General features: G+C 44.9%; 1 protein-coding gene across 2 annotated transcripts in view; it reads right to left on the bottom strand.

Annotated features, from left to right (window-relative positions):
* Positions 1 to 15,887, bottom strand: part of ZZEF1 (zinc finger ZZ-type and EF-hand domain containing 1) — a 77,887-nt gene that overhangs the window by 40,143 nt on the left and 21,857 nt on the right. For both annotated transcript variants that reach the window (XM_035138951.3, XM_035138952.3), the window contains exons 8-26: positions 15,502 to 15,680; positions 14,671 to 14,769; positions 13,565 to 13,656; positions 13,330 to 13,478; positions 12,600 to 12,711; positions 12,140 to 12,355; positions 11,494 to 11,594; positions 10,047 to 10,216; positions 9,682 to 9,812; positions 9,180 to 9,250; positions 7,879 to 7,993; positions 6,721 to 6,880; positions 6,439 to 6,560; positions 6,212 to 6,334; positions 5,186 to 5,352; positions 4,822 to 4,903; positions 3,470 to 3,671; positions 2,607 to 2,755; positions 390 to 630 (exon numbers count right to left, since the gene is read on the bottom strand). In XM_035138951.3, the coding sequence (XP_034994842.1) occupies positions 390 to 630; positions 2,607 to 2,755; positions 3,470 to 3,671; positions 4,822 to 4,903; positions 5,186 to 5,352; positions 6,212 to 6,334; positions 6,439 to 6,560; positions 6,721 to 6,880; positions 7,879 to 7,993; positions 9,180 to 9,250; positions 9,682 to 9,812; positions 10,047 to 10,216; positions 11,494 to 11,594; positions 12,140 to 12,355; positions 12,600 to 12,711; positions 13,330 to 13,478; positions 13,565 to 13,656; positions 14,671 to 14,769; positions 15,502 to 15,680 (2,681 nt within the window). The remainder of the gene's footprint in view (positions 1 to 389; positions 631 to 2,606; positions 2,756 to 3,469; positions 3,672 to 4,821; positions 4,904 to 5,185; positions 5,353 to 6,211; positions 6,335 to 6,438; positions 6,561 to 6,720; positions 6,881 to 7,878; positions 7,994 to 9,179; positions 9,251 to 9,681; positions 9,813 to 10,046; positions 10,217 to 11,493; positions 11,595 to 12,139; positions 12,356 to 12,599; positions 12,712 to 13,329; positions 13,479 to 13,564; positions 13,657 to 14,670; positions 14,770 to 15,501; positions 15,681 to 15,887) is intronic.

Below are 15,887 nucleotides of genomic sequence, written 5' to 3'. Positions count from 1 at the left end.
CACCATTTAGGGCAATACGTACAAATGATTGTTAAATTGACTGGCTGATCAATTTAAACAGCTGCAAAGGCCTAAGAGGTCCCTAAGAGATGCCTGAAAGTCAAAAGCAAGGGTGCCAGCCCCACATCACGGGGCCAGTGACACTAAATGCCCAACTTTCAGCAGAGGCCAGTCAGACCTCTGGAACACACATAGGGAAACTCAACTCGCCCTGATTTTTTCCAAACTAAGGGGCTGCAGGTTTTTCACATGTACATAAAACTGATGCGAGCAAAGTTGTAAATATTATTATCTAGAAAGAACGTACAAGTCACACTTTTACAACTGAATCATGTAAATATGAGCAGTCGTCTTCACTGCGAATGTATGTTCACTAAGGTAGGAGTTACCATATTTCTGAAGCTTCCCATACAAATCTGGAGAGATATAGACCAGAGCAGCAAATGTAGACTGGACAGCTTGATCAATAGTGGAACCAGCAACTATATCAGTCTTTGGGGCCTGTTTTTTACATGCCTGCACGAGTCCTTTGAAAAGCTCAGAATTTGGCCCACAGAACTCCTGGGCAGAGTCTGACTTTGCGAAGTCAAGGAGAAAATTGTGACAGTTGTTGGCATGAGAGTTTGTGGCCTGAAAAGAAGATTAGAAGAGATTTAGTTGGTAACAGTACACTCTGATTTAGTGTTACAAGCATGAGCCTTGTCTGCCCTCTACCTGGGCTCATATGCTTCCTCCCTTCCCTCTTGGCATAGTCACAAAGAGACAAGAATTTTCCACTTCCATTTTATATTAACTGTAGTTGCCATATTTGATGTGACTGAAAGGGAGTAAGCAAGCTATGTTATGGGTAAGAAAACATTTGGAGACATCGAGAAACTTGGAAAATGCAACAAATCATGCTGTAGAAGCTTCAAAGAGAAATGTAGATTAAGCACTTGTGTAGCAAAGCTGATGGTGTGAAATGAGGTGACAACAAAAGGGTCTAAATGCAGGTGTCAAATAGTGTTGCTTTAATGATGCTTTATGACTGAATAAACTAATGTAATGAAGGGAAGGGTTTGATTGTTTTGCGCTTCTATACCTATGCATATACTGTGTTTAATTCCTTGGTAGAGACTTCCACACAGGGGGTTCTACCTTGCGCATGCAATCAATGAACATTACTGAATTCTTCGTCTTGTTATTATTGACCCACAGTAAGGGAACCTCCTAACTCCCCCCCCCCTACTTAAATCCTCACAGTTGCACTAGAGGAGAAGCAAGATAACATGTGAGCCTGGAGAAAAGCTAGGGCTGCTCTCAGTACTGTAATGCCAAACTATGGTTTAGCTTTCCGTTTTAATCGAAAGAAACAGATCCCTAAAGGAGCAGGTATGCAACCAGGAGGTGCTTCTGGATCCAGCTTTGTCACTGGAGGCTCAGGGAGGCTCAGTGGCTTGAAGCACCTTTTACTAGCTGTACTCGGTACAACAGCTTTTACCATTCCTGCGACAGGAGGGCTTGACCACTGGGCACTGGTAGCTTCAAGACTGGATTCCTACAATGTATTCTATTGCGCGGCTTCCCTTGTATGACCTGGAAACTGCAGTTGATGTAGAATGCTGCAGCACAGTTGTTTATAGGAGCAAGACCCCATCAGCATGCAACTCCTCAGCTCAGAGGTCTGTATTGGTTCCTTGTTTCTTATTGGGCCGTGTTCGAGGTGTTACTATTGATATATAAAGCCCTTAACGGCTCGGGGCCACTTTACTCACACCATGTATGCTTAACCAATCACTTTGATCTGTGGAAGTGGCACTGTTACAGGTGTCAAATAATACTCATTCCACAGCGGTGAGAAATCGATTATTTTATTGTGGCAACACCCACATTTCTGAATTCTCTGCCTATGGACATCAGGCAGGTGCCTTCACTATATTCTTTTTGGTACCTGCTGAAAACATTTTAGTTTAGGTGAGCATATAGATTGTTGATATGTTTTAATATTTTTTTCTTTTTAAAAACCCTGTTAATTATAATTATTTCAGTATGTTTGATTTGTCTTTACTGTTAGTTTCGATATTTCACGTATACCGCTTACAGGTTTTGTTATAAGCAAACAGTAGATTAATTGTTAAATAAATAGAATAAGATAAAAGGGGCAGGCTACTCAGGATGTCCTCCTCTACAACTCCACTGAATTCTCTTGCAGTTACCACACAGAAGTCCCAACAAGTGCCAGCAATAAACCTGCTTGGTGACCAGAGATCAAATGAAATATATCCCCATCATGTTTCTGCCCCATCTCATCCTTAGCCTTGGTCACGCTTCCCCTGTGATGTCTGGTCATAGCTACCTGTGTTGGCGTAGCACCTGTAGGTGGTCATCTGACTACTGTACAGTATCAGCTGAGGAAGCATTGAAGAGAAGCAGAAGGGTTCCATGCATTAGTGCAGGCACCCCCAAACTTCGGCCCTCCAGATGTTTTGGACTACAATTCCCATCATCCCTGACCACTGGTACTGTTAGCTAGGGATCATGGGAGTTGTAGGCCAAAACATCTGGAGGGCCACAGTTTGGAGATGCCTGCATTAGTGCGACTAGATTTAGGAAGTTGGCTGAAATACCTCTTTATCTTCCTGCGGCATTTGGCTACGCTCTCTAGCTCCCAGCTTTTGCTCAGAACGCATCTGATGCCTGAAGACCGGCTTCCACAGAGGAGAGTTAAGAACAGACGCCACTTTTGCAGGAGACAATTCTATTTCATTTCCTGCCTCTGGGGAAGAGGGGGAAAAAGAGGCAGCGATATTAGAAAAGTAAAGGCTATACATCTGTTATATTAAGCATCTTAAATTTCTAGCCCCATAACCTTTAAATCAATGGAAAGTGAAAAGGAAATAAAATACAGAAGCCAGCATTGTGGATTTTACAATATGATGTAAGCACCTTGGATGTAGGCACTCCTACTTATGATGTAGGCATATGATGTAGGCACCAATATGATGCAGGCACATGGATTCTAGGGCTCAAAATATGCATATAACATTCTTGCTTTTGGTTGTTTTAGATTACATGTTTTTAAAAGTCACCTTCAACTATTGGGGGAAGGGAGAAACAGGGTATACACTTATTTATTTTACTGTGTAGGTAGCCAGACGAAGGAAAGTAAAATTGGCTAAAGGGATTCAATCAAAAGTCATCTAAACCTGGGATTCCAATATCAAAGTTTCACATGCTACTCAGTGTGGTGGCTAGAGGAAGAACAAACTGTTAATTGCTCTGAGCTTTTTGAAGTTAAGAATGGTACGTACACAAACCTAATGAATGAATAAATAAATCACCAGGAAAGAACTGGAGACTGAAGACAACTACGTTGCCTCAGTTTATAGAAAAACAAACCCCTCCTTCCCCTTCCTTACAGCTCATGAAGGATCTTCACCACAGCTCCACACCCTGAACACATTTCAAGTAATGCTTGAACTCAACGCACCTCGTTGGGATTTCAGCACCATGCTCTGAGAAGCCAGGCGCCCCATGAGCCTGGCCACGAGAAGGTGCAGGTCCAGGCCCCACGAAACTTCCACATCTGGCAAGCCATATGCAGTGACTGAGAATTTGTAGCCCCACTCGTTATTACTGCTGTCGGAGTGAAAGAGAAACTGCAGCCGAGGGCCAGCCTTAAAGGTCACTTTCTACAGAGCAACAAAACAGGTGAGGTTTTTGCCAAGCGTCACATGACAGGAAGTCACAGCAGGGCTATGAATGATAACCCAACATTCCTCCATCGTGCTCGCAGCGCTCTCTCTCTCTCTCTCTCTCTCACTCACACACACACACACACCTCCCCAGCCAAATGAAATGCATCGTCTTTTTATTAGGTGAAAGCCACCCTGGGAAGTTTTGACTGAAGGATGCAATACAAAACTTCCTATTTCAAGAGTTCTGCAAAAAGCCGGGTAGTGTGTTCGATGCTAAGGAATGGATAAAGCAAATACCATCGGATAGTGAAACTTAAGTTCAGAAACCTGTGTAGCCCTGCCCGTCAGGAAAATGACACTGCCCAACTGGAATGAAGGCTTTAACCCCCTTCAAGCCATCTGAAATACGTTCTGGCAGTTGTGAGTTCATACAAGTCTTCAGTACAGGAATGACCAACTTGTGGCTCTCCTGACATTGGAGGACTACGATTCCTATCACTCACTGACAATGCTGGCGGGAGCTGATGGGAGTTGCAGCCCAGCAACATTTAGAGCAGTGGTGGTATCATAGCCAGGGGGGGGCGGTGGGATTGCCTTGGGGGGGGGACGCTAAGAGGCAAGAAGATGGCAGGTGGTGGTGCGGGTGCAAATGATTATCAGTCTTTAAAAAGCTGGTTTCTCTGGATCAAGTTCATCCATTTTATTGACTTAATTAAACTAAATAGTTTGAATAAATGTGCACGTACTGTACTTGTTGCCCTTTTGAATTTGATTGTGTTATTATCTTCCTTAGTGTGTCATGCAAACTGCTATTCTTTTTATGCGGGGGGGGGGGTGCACAAGGGATGAGTTTATGGAACCAAGTGGGGGTTGGCAAAAAAAGAATTTGGCATTTGCTGATCTAGTGGGTCACACATTGGCCACCCCTACTTTAGGAGTATGTTGTGAAGCAAGATTTGATGCTGAGTCCCCAAAAGGCAATATTCTTCATCTCTCTTAAATAACAAGGTATGTGCTTCTCCATAAAGAACCTCCCAGTGCAGTTGCAAGAAAAGCCAGGAACAACTGAATGTGGTGCCACCGCAGTGGGTTTTTTGCTTCACACAGAAGTCTTGCTCGTTCTCAGTATTTGGAAGCCACTCACCTTGGGCCACTTGTCTGTGCCAACTTTGGTATCGTAGCGAGTTTTTCCACCTTTGGCATCAGTAAATTCCAGGTAATCGTACCTATGAAGATGTGTTTGTGCAGCATTAAAAGAACAGAATTTTTCTAACTGGTGCGTTCTGGCAACCTTTGGGGCCCTAACTGGGACAGCTCAGATGCATTGAAGAGATGTGCAGAACAATCCTGAAGGTGTGGGATTGAGGGGGCACCCCTGCCTAGCTAGACCTTCCCAGGAATGAAAGGGGCTGGGCTAACAGATGTATGAGTGAGCCTTCAGCAATGGGGCCAAAAGAGAGGTGCTAACATGGAAGTCACACCCGAGATGAAAACTGCTGCAAGGTTACCTCCTCTCCGTTTCACATCTTTCGTCAAACTCCACCTCGAAGTAAGTTGCCCCCGGACAAAGGAAGACGGTGACATCATGGCAGTTGTTTTCGTAGTTATGGGGGGATTCTGCAGCCCATGTCCGCAGCACCACCGGCTGCTCCTGCTGCCAACTCTCCATGCCCACCTGGCACAAATGAATAATAATAATAAACCATTATAAAAGGAGCCAAGGGTGGTTCGGCTCCCCAGATGCCAATCCAAGAAAAGGAAGTCCCGAATAACCAGGTGTCTGGTGCACATCTGGAAGCTTAATCCAGAGGTAAACAGACAACATGAAAACTGGTCTCTCTAAAGCGTTTTTGACATGGATGTTGGCTAGGATTTCAATAGCCTAGAAAGGAAGAACACTGAAAATAATCTGCATTTGCCTGTGGGATGTAAGAAACTATGGACTTTGGCTATTGCAGGGGAAAATTACGCACATAAACTGAAGAGTTTCCTGGGGGAAGGAGGATCCAAAATATTACTATGCCATCTCATGGGGTTTTATTTCTCAAGCTTCAAACCCAGGTGCTCAGTATTCACTACGCACGCTGGCTTGGGAAATGTGGACGTCTTGGTTTGTACTGGTGTGTTACCACTTCCCTTTCTCATTGTTCATTGCTTGTTTGCTTTGTATAAGGCATGATCGAATACCCTACCTACTGCAGTTTGGGGCTGTTAATAATGTCAATTAAGAAAATAGAAGAAAAACACTGTATGACTGGATCCCTTGGTAGCACTAGGCAGGCCGACCTAGACAGATATTTCTTGGCATGGTATCTGCATGTGCCGGGACTTAAAGGCCTCAGATTCTACAGCAATGTTTGTATTATTCGAACTTTGGGCCCCTTTGTCAATACCCATCTTTCGCATGATTTAACAGAGGAAGAGTCAATTTTCATTTCCTTCTTATCCTACTTTACACAGAAAATGCACTCAATGAGGTTAACAGCAGAGTTAATATTGTGCACTGAAAGCATCAGCACCTGTCCCAAGTCTACCTTATTTGGGCCATCTCCTGGCTCTGCAGACAGGTCATTCAGTAGCTTTGTCAAAATGCTGACATCCTGCAGGAGGGTACGATGTGGAATGTCTAAAGTGCAGAAGTCCTGCAGGAAGGTCATCTGGGGAAGGAAGAAAGGTGCCCTGTTAGAATTACAGGTTTTTTTTAAATATATCAATAAACACCCACCCACAGCTGTCATAAGCACCTCATAAGTTCACTCACCAGCTGGCGAGCTACCATGGAAAATACAGAGTTGCTCAGTTTTTCCACTATCGTTCTCCCACTGTGTTGGGACAGGAGCGACTCTAAAATTGTCCTAACGCTCAGCAGGAACTGCTGCACATCTAGACAGGAAAGAGTAAAAGATGGCTTACTAAACTATGCGGATTAGCCTTCCCCCAACGTGTTGCTCTCCAGGTGTTTTGAAGTACAATTCCCATCAGCACGTTTGGGACTTTTTATAGAAAAGGTAAGTTAAGAGGCCGCTCCTGGTCAGATACTTACATTTTGTAAGGATTTCTACGGCAAGGCTCTTGGGTGCTGCATCACTGCCCTTAAGTTGCAAGTAGCACCAGGAAAGGAGGCTGCCCTGAACAGACCAGAATAAGGACGAGAGCACAGGACCTGTGTCTTGCTGGGCAACACCCATCATCAACATTTCACACTGCAGAATGCAAAAAGTTTCATGTCAGAAATGCTGGCCTTGAGCGACTTAAACAGGGTGGCTAAGCTTTTGCAGGCTGGGCAGCCTTTTGGGGGCTATACATCGGTGATGGGCAAGAGCAACTCACACCATTTTTACATTTGCACAGTAGGCTGGTTTACACACACACACAGCTCTCTATCCTTGATGCTCTCTATCCTCCATCCAGGCAAACAAGAGGCATTCTCAGAGTTCAAAGAAATATTTCAGCCAGGCACAAACACTCAAGGTGGGTGGCGGGCCTTGGGAAGTGTCCCAAAGGCTAGATAGGGAGGCTTGGTGGCCAGGGGTGGGGGAGAAGAAGGGTGCATTTTGGTCCCCAGGTCTAAGGTTTCCCACTTCTCTAACACACTGTTTTAATTATCCTGCTTTTCTATTATTTGTCTAGGTCTTTGCCTGTTGGTTTTTGGATTTCTTTTAAGACTTGGGCTTGCCCAAACTGTTGCAAACTGGGGAAGTGGGGTGTTCAGCAAACTCCCCTGGCAGCTGTTATGGCTGGGGAAAGGCAGTCTATAAAGAAAAAGAACAGCAGTGATGTATTGCAACAATAGGTAGAAACCAAAAGGAAGACACTGGATATGACCGGGGGTGGGGTGGGGAGTGCCAGATAAGAAAAATAATAAATTAACAGGTGAGGAATGATCTTAATGAAACATTAACAGCCGTTTAGGTTGTAAGTGTCAAGGTGCAGCTAATGCAAAGCCACCTATTTATAGACTTAATACTAAATTGATCCATCTCACTCAGTACTGTCAACAATGACTAGCAAGGGAGATTCCCAACTCTGCCTGGAGATGCTGGGGATTGAACTTAGGTCGTTCTGCAGGCAAAGAAGGTGCTCTACCGCTCAGCTATGACCCTTGCCCGTAATTTATCCAGTCCTGAGGACTTTGCTGATAAATAAAAGTTTAGCCGTTCCACGCGCAAGAACTACCCCAAAGACCAACCGGAAGCACTACCTCTCTCGATGTCACTGCCAGGAGTGTTTCTGTCACCGCAAGCACTTTATCAACATCAACATCTGCAGAAGGTCCTTTGTCTGGCAACAAGAGGAGCCCACCTGGATCCTGGTCACTGCCAAAGAACAGACATTTTCACAGCATGGCTCTTAAAGGCACCCCAGACGCAACCATTCCAGACTGCAGAATCCATCCGCTTCAATATCCCAACCTTCAAGCAGAGCAGATGTAACTTCCCCACCCCCCACTCCTTATGGTTGCAGATATCGGGGTTGTAACCAGCTAACTCCTCCTCACTACAGATCCACTGCAAATTAGCGCCCCTTAAGTTAACTGCTTCCACTCTCCTTCTTTAAAAAGAAAACTGGAACATTGCATTATTAGTAAAACCAACTTGTTTCTCCTAAACTATTCGAGAAACAGATCTTTAAGATGGACACTGCTTATATTGTTTTATTATTCATTTGTTCAATTTGTAACCCACCTTTTTTTTCCAAAGAAGCTCAAGGGGGTGTACATGGTTCTTCCACTCTTTAATCCCAACAAAAACCATGTGAGGTAGGCTGGGCTGAGAGGCAGGGAATGTCCTCCAAGGTCACACCCAGAGAGCTTCATGGCCAGATGGGGGATTTGAACCTGGGTCTCTCAGGTCATATAATCTGACACTCTAACCAGCGGAATTTGAACTTTCAAAATAAAATGCAACTATTGGGGGGGGGGGTATTCAGAGTTGATGTACTAAAATAAATAAATTCACTTCAGTTACATAAGCGCTGATTTCAGTGAGTCTCCTCTGAGTATGACACTGGATATCACCAGTCTCTTTTTTCCCTATCCTGCAACTATTAAGCTAGTTTTCTTAAAATCAAATAACTCTATTGTCTAATATGAGTACAGTGGTACCTTGGTATTCGAACTTAATCCATGATGGAAGTCCATTCCGACTCCTGAAACTGTGAAAAACCAAGGCGCGGCTTCCGATAGGCTGCAGGAGTTTCCTGCACTCAAGTGGAAGCCGCGTCGGACATTCGGCTTCTGAAAAACGCTCGCAAACCGGCACACTTACTTCCGGGTTTGCAGCGTTTGGGAGCCAATTTGTTCGACCACTAAGCCATTTGGAAACCAAGGTACCACTGTAATGGCAAAATTCTCAATTTCTCCCATGCCATTTGGTCTCAATTCTAAGGCCTTTTTTTGTCTATTACTTTACAATCATCTCTGAAGCGTTGATCGATTCTAAAGAACTCAGTGGGACTTATTCCCAGGTAAGCGCGTATCAGATTGCAGCCAAAGTTGCTTACCTGAAATATGCACAGAGGGATTTGAAAGTAAGATGGACAGATGCCTTGTGTTCCTGCTCTGTTATGTTTTTCTGGAAATAAGAAAAGGCTTGATTTAAAAAAAGAAAAAAAAGCTCACATGTAAAATATGTTAAGGGTGGGGTAAGGTTTGTGGCAGCATGTATCAGAAAGTGATCAGAGAGTTCGACATAAACTGAGAAGACATGAGTTCAAATGTTATATCCACAACACTGAAATAAGTGCCACTAAACCCTGCAGGACTTACTTCTTAGCAGATTATGCAGATGACAGAGTTCTTAATGACGGTGCTGCACTCTGGGCCTAACCTACCTCACAAGATTGTTGTGTGGATATAAAGTAAGGGGGAGGTGATGTACTAAGATCCTTGCAGGGTGGGGAGGATAAAAATGTAGTCAGCTTGCTAGAGGTGGCCCACAGGGGTTTTGCAGAGAGAAAGCAAAAGCTAAGGGTCTGTTCTAAGATTTCTATGTCCACAACATACCAACATTGCAAAAAGCTGCTCCCGCCGGGTGTGTCTGTGGGGGAAAAAGATGGCTGCTCCATTCAGCAATGTGTTATTCACTTCCTGCTTCAAGGTCTTCAGTGATGGGGACTCACTGTCGCTGTCTACAACTGCTCGTAAAAAAAATAAAAATGCAAAGAGAGGTTTATGCTTAAGTAAGAGCACACCTGAACCTCATTTCCTTACCTGCATTCCCAAGCTTTGGCATTAAATTCCAATGCCTCCCAGCGCTTTACAGTGGCTGGGCTTTACCACCAGGCTATGCTACCCCCCCTCCCTTATTAATGGAAAATATGGGTTTTGAGGCAATGGGGTGGGGTGGGGGGTTAAAGTGAGGCGATCACCTTCACACAGATGCTTGTAGAGTTCCTCTGCTGCTTCTGCGCTGTCAGACGTTTTGCTCTGAGCAGCTTCCTGAGTCTTCGCAGCTTTGCTATCCGATGTGAGCACTGAAAAGCAGCTCTGGAGAAGCCGCAGCAACATGGCTTGGGCATCAATGCATTCTTCTCTTGAGCTACGGTGGAAGGAAAAGTCACAACCTGATGTAATAAAAATCCATTCATAACCACGTGTGCAACATTGTCATGAAGGACCAATTGGAGGCAGGCAAAGTAATGTGATTTTCATCCCATCCTAAGAGTGGGTTTCAATGCGGGAGCAAAATAGGTAGAAGCAAGCTCTACATTAAACTTCATCAGTTGGGCTGGGGTGGACATGTCTCAGATGTTTTGAACAACACCCACCAGCCCCAGACAGCGAAGTCACGGCTTGCACTCTCACTAGCCCTCCAGGTATTTGTGGACAGCTTCTCCCAAGAGCCCATCAAGATGTTTAAAGCTGAACAAATGCCTCCATATTGCATTGCTAAGAGAGTCAAATGCCTCCAGAAGGTGCTGTCACTAAATCCAATGATGGAAGACGACTACCAGAAGGCTCCCGACCTGCACTCAATACATGGAATCATAGAACTGCAAAGTTGGAAGGGACCCCAAGGGCCATTTAGTCCAAGCATCTGCTATGCAGGAGCCACAGCTAAAGAATCCCAGACAGGTGACCACCCAACCTCTGCTTAAAAACCTACAATGACAGAGAGTGTGCCACCTTCTGTCGAGCAGCTCTTACTGTCAAGGAAGTTCCTTCCAGCTCCACAATTCTACGATTCTAGGAAAGTTCTTCCAAATGTTTAGTTGGAATCCCCTTCCTTGTCATTTGAATCCATTGGTTTGGGTCTTCCCTTCTGGAGAAGCAGGAGAAACAAGCTGGCTCCATCTTCCATGTGAAAGCCTCTCAGGTATTTAACAATGGCTCTCACATCAAGTCCCCAATTCTCCAGGCTAAACAACTCCCTCAACTGTTCCACATAAGGCCAAATTTTCAGACCCTTTATCATCTTGGTCTTCCTTCCTCTGCACACATTCCAGCTGTGGTGCCCAGAACTGGCCAGTTTCCGTAAGACTCATATCAGTACACGTGTACAGTAAGTAAACTACAGTACATACCACGCTTCTATTTAACAGCAGTATTGAGTCTGTTGGTAACTTGTTACTCTCTATTACTCTGTTCCTTCACCATAACTAGCAATAAGCCTGCTAGTGTCTATATGGATGCATCTGGTGAGACCTAATGCTAAGCACTAGGGCCTGGAATAATGAGTTTGGTTGTACAAGCCACACAGGCAGACAATGACCGAAGCTTCTGCCCATCACCAATACACGCCACAGCACCAATGACTCTCAGCATTCAGCCAGCTTCATTTATTTCCAACTAGTTGTAAATGATGGGAGGACTTACTTTTGGTGAAGTTTACTATAGAAATTCCAGAAAAGCTTTAAATCCAGGCCCGCAAAGTCAAGGTATGACCTGTAGCGCAGTCCGCTTGCCTTCTTCTGAACCTAGAAATAAAAAAATATATATTTTTTAAAGCTGGAAAAAGAAATAAATTCATGGAGGATAAGGAACAACGATGTGAATTTCCCCCCCAAAAAAATCTGCACTGGAAAGCTTTCGGGGGGGGCAGGGTAATTTTCAGTTTGCATCAGATATCTTTCTGATGCACTAAAGATCCCCAATTTTGGGAGGCAAACAAGCACAAGTGCAACTTGGAGAGACTGTTGCGGCCAGCATGTGTGGACACACACCTATTCTATTGGCTATGAGAGAATGCTTCTCTCAAGCCTAATTTCAGAGTGAGGGAATAGAAATTTGAGGGCCTGGGGGGGAATTGGAAATGCTTTGAGAGGAGATTCCCAAATGTTGTCCATGTTTTCCTAGCTTTTCACATATCTGGTGGGGGAAGGAGACTGCCTGCAGGCATCAAGGAAGACATCTATATGAGCACCGCTGACCACGCTTGCCCTAGAGAATAACCTAATTTAGCCTTTAGAATACGGTCCAGACCAAGGAGAGAAGAGGCAGCAGCAGGCAGTGTAAAACCTACCAAATCCTGCGCAAGCTGCTGGATGAAGCACAGAGTCTTCAGCAGGAGTGTCATCCCACAAACGACGTCACCGCTGGGCTTGCCGCACTCCAGGCAGCACTTGCTTCTGTTGGGCTCGGCCGACATGGACCGGAGGTAGCCGAAGACGCTCAAGCCTTGCACCCCGAGCCTCTCGGCTTTGTCTTGCCTTGTGCACAAGAACTTCACCATCAGATACTGAAAACGGGAAAGGGGCATCATGACCAAATCATTCTTTTTTAAATTAAAAGTGCCAACCCTGGCGACTATGCACCTTGTGTCCGAAGTCAACTGCCATTATGCAGTCAGACATAATGGCATGTGCTCCACCCCCTGCCCACCAGAAGAGAAGCCATGAGGGAGTGTGGCCTGCGAGGGCTGGAAAAGGTCTCCCCACCCTTGCTATATGGTCATGACTGGATGAACTGGGATGAAGTTTTACCTTGGAAATTCTGCACTGCTGCATTTTGACTTCCATTTCATCCCATTCCTCTTCCATTTCAAACCAGCCAACGGGATCCTCCTCTCCCAGTTCGTCTCGTGGAGTGCTGCTCCTACAAGTGTTTAATTTGATTTTTTAACATACATATATACAGTAGTACCTTGGTTTTCAAATGCCATCCGTTCCAGAAGACCATTCGACTTCCGAAACATTCGAAAACTGATAACTCAATACGAAAGCCTCAAAACGCACAGAAAACTCAAACAGAAAGCCAGCTTGGAAGTTCAACTTCCGAGGCGTGTTCGAAAATGGAAGCATTTACTTCCTGGTTTTTGGCAATTGAGTTCCAAAACATTCGTCAACAGAGACATTCGGAAACCGAGGTACCTCTCTCTCTCTCTCCCTCCCTCCCTCTCTCTCTCTCTCTCTCTCTCTCTCTCTCTCTCTCTCTCTCTCTCTCTGTGTGTGTGTGTGTGTGTGTAACAAAATTGTATTAAATTAAATTAATCTGTAATAATTTGGAAAATTTATAAAAAGAATTAAAAAAGAAAAAGGCCACTGGGATTGTGGGTTCAGATCCTGAGCATTATCAAGCCAAAGAAAGCTGCTGCAGTTTGAGTTTCAAGGTAGGGTAATAGACCAATATCGGAGTATACACAGAAAAATTCAGGTTCAACCACTTGCACCTTCAGTTAAAAGAATCAGGTGGCAGCTGATAGATTGCATTTACCTGGCTTTTAAGAAGTGCCGGAAATCTTCTAGCTTCCATCTGTCATAGCTCTCGAATCTCTTGAAGTGTTCCTCCGCGTGAAATTTCTCTGAAGCGGAGTTGTAAGCAAACACCAACCCACACCTGGCCCCAATCGCTCCCCTCCGTACCTAGGAGAAGAATGAAGCTCTAACCATGTATAGAGAAAGCAATTTCATTCAAGACTACCCGGAAAGCTGAACAGAAGCACCCTTACCTTTATTCTGATTTGTGTGACCTGAAAGGCTGATTCAGTTCCGGTCGAAAGAATGACACTGGCCTGTCTCTTTCCAGTCTCAGTAAGGAAACCTTTGAACAAAACAGCAAGACTTGAAATTTATTAAGAATGTTCAGGACGATGCATGTTTGGGCTCTGGATTGGGCCAACCAGGGGAGGCAGCCTAACACTGAGGCACTGTTTGGTTACAACAAGGCATGTGTCTGGAAGCACCTTGCTGCCCAACCATCCCCCTGCCTGAACTAGAGGTGGTCTATCCCCATTGATACCTGTCTCTACCAATTCATCATGCCACACATTGAATGAAGGTTTTCAAACGGGCTCACAGAACCTGCGTGTACCTGCTTCACTATCCAACTGAGGATTTTAAGTGAGCTCCAGGACCCAATTTTATCCCTCAATACCATGCCTTTGCCCGGTGTGCCAGTTGGGCACATTTCACTGAGACTGGATTACTTCCACTCATTCAAAACTCCATGGTGAGATTGCTTACTGGGCCCAGAGATTTGCAGCAGGTGATTTCTCTTTTCAACTTCCTGCAATGACCTCCGGCTTATTTCCAGGCTCTATCAATGCCCCAAATGGCATGGGATGCCTAAAAAGGAACAGGTCCTACCACATGCCTGTCTGTTCTCGCAAGACGCCCTGTTGTAAATCCCGTCGCCATCAGAAATTCAACTGGCAAATGACTTGTTGTAAGAGTTTTCTATATTCTTGCACCTAGATCAGGCACCCCCAAACTTCGGCCCTCCAGATGTTTTGGACTACAATTCCCATCTTCCCCAACCACTGGTCCTGTTAGCTAGGGATCATGGGAGTTGTAGGCCAAAACATCTGGAGGGCCGCAGTTTGGGGGTGCCTGACCTAGAGTGTACAACATTTTGCCCTGCTCCCCCTTCAGCTGCTGTGCATCTGCTTTTCTGCCCAATTCCCTGCAGCCAGGCTGCTTTATACTATCTGTTATCTCCTGCTATGTGTAAGTTAGTTTGTTTTAAATTGTTACTGTCTAGTAGTTTCTTATGTAAGCTACAAAAGGTACGATAAAATGAAAGAAATACACGATTGGAATCAACGCGAGCCCTTACCGTCCCCTGTCCATGGCTCTATAAGGAGATTTTCAGGCCCTGATTTGTCTTCCTTTCCTTTGACATCACAGGCCTGGAGCGTCAGCCTCAGGGGGGTTCCTGGAGACAGCAACAGACAAGTCTGTCAACAACACAGAGAAGCAGCCCACTCACCCTATACTTTTCAATTTGAGGATGGGATTAGGGAACATAGTGCTCCTCTGTGAATAAATTAAACACAGTTTAAAGAAGGAACGCACCAATAACCCCACAAAGGTGATTCTTTTAAAACACAAAATCTGAAAAACCATGTTTCAGTTCAAGGATGCAAACATTCCTAGTTTCTGGTTTCTTTTAGCTTCAAAGAAAAGCAGAGGACAACTGCTAGAAGTTTGAAAGAGTTACCAAACCTGTATCTACCCAAGCCTAAGAAGCGTCTGCTGGATCAGGTCAATGGTCCAGCATCCTGTTCTCACAGTGGCCAACCAGCTACCTATGGGAAACCTACCAGCTGAACCAGAACACAAGAGCCCTCTCCCCTCTTGGGGCTTCCAGCAGTCAATATTCAGAAGCATTACTGCCTCCAACATATGAGGTGGAAAATAGCTAACATAGCTAGTGGTTATAGACAGCCTTATTCTTTATGAATTTGTCCAATTCTCTTTGAAAGTCATCCAAGTTGGTGGCCATCCCCGCCTCTTGTGGGAGTGAGTTCCCGAGTTTAGCTATGTGCTGTGTGAAGAAATACCTTCTTTTACCTGTCTTGAATTTATAACCTTTCTGTAGCCACTTTTTCAATGCCATGCATAGGTTTAGAAACAACTATATGAACATTCCCCAGCAATTATTTACCATATTTGTACAGCAGGTTTTGCCTGACCGTGGCCATGGAGACGATGAGTGAGGCAGCCTTGTAAGGCGTTTCCAGGTGGTCGGCGATCGTGCAAAGCGAACTCAGCACTTTGCCAATGCTGCCCCTGGCCAGGGAAAATGCCAGCAGGGTAAGCTCTACTTCTGGGGAGGCACAACGACTGGGAAGAAATGGAAGGAAAACAGGGATTAGACAAGTAGGCTTGGGCTATTGTTTTCTAACCACCACAACATGCTGTAATGCAGGATATGGAGGAAGCACAAGTTACATAAGGAGACTGGAGGGAAAATTCCCAGACTCCTCAGAATTGTATCAGCTTCTAAAATGTTTCCCCTTACTCCTGTGCTTTCTTGTCTGAACTAAAAAG

This window comes from Zootoca vivipara, chromosome 14 (genome assembly GCF_965207765.1).
Source record: "Zootoca vivipara chromosome 14, rZooViv2.hap1.1, whole genome shotgun sequence".
In the NCBI taxonomy this organism is placed as follows: Eukaryota; Metazoa; Chordata; class Lepidosauria; order Squamata; family Lacertidae; genus Zootoca; species Zootoca vivipara.
This window is presented reverse-complemented; position numbering and strand designations above follow the sequence as displayed.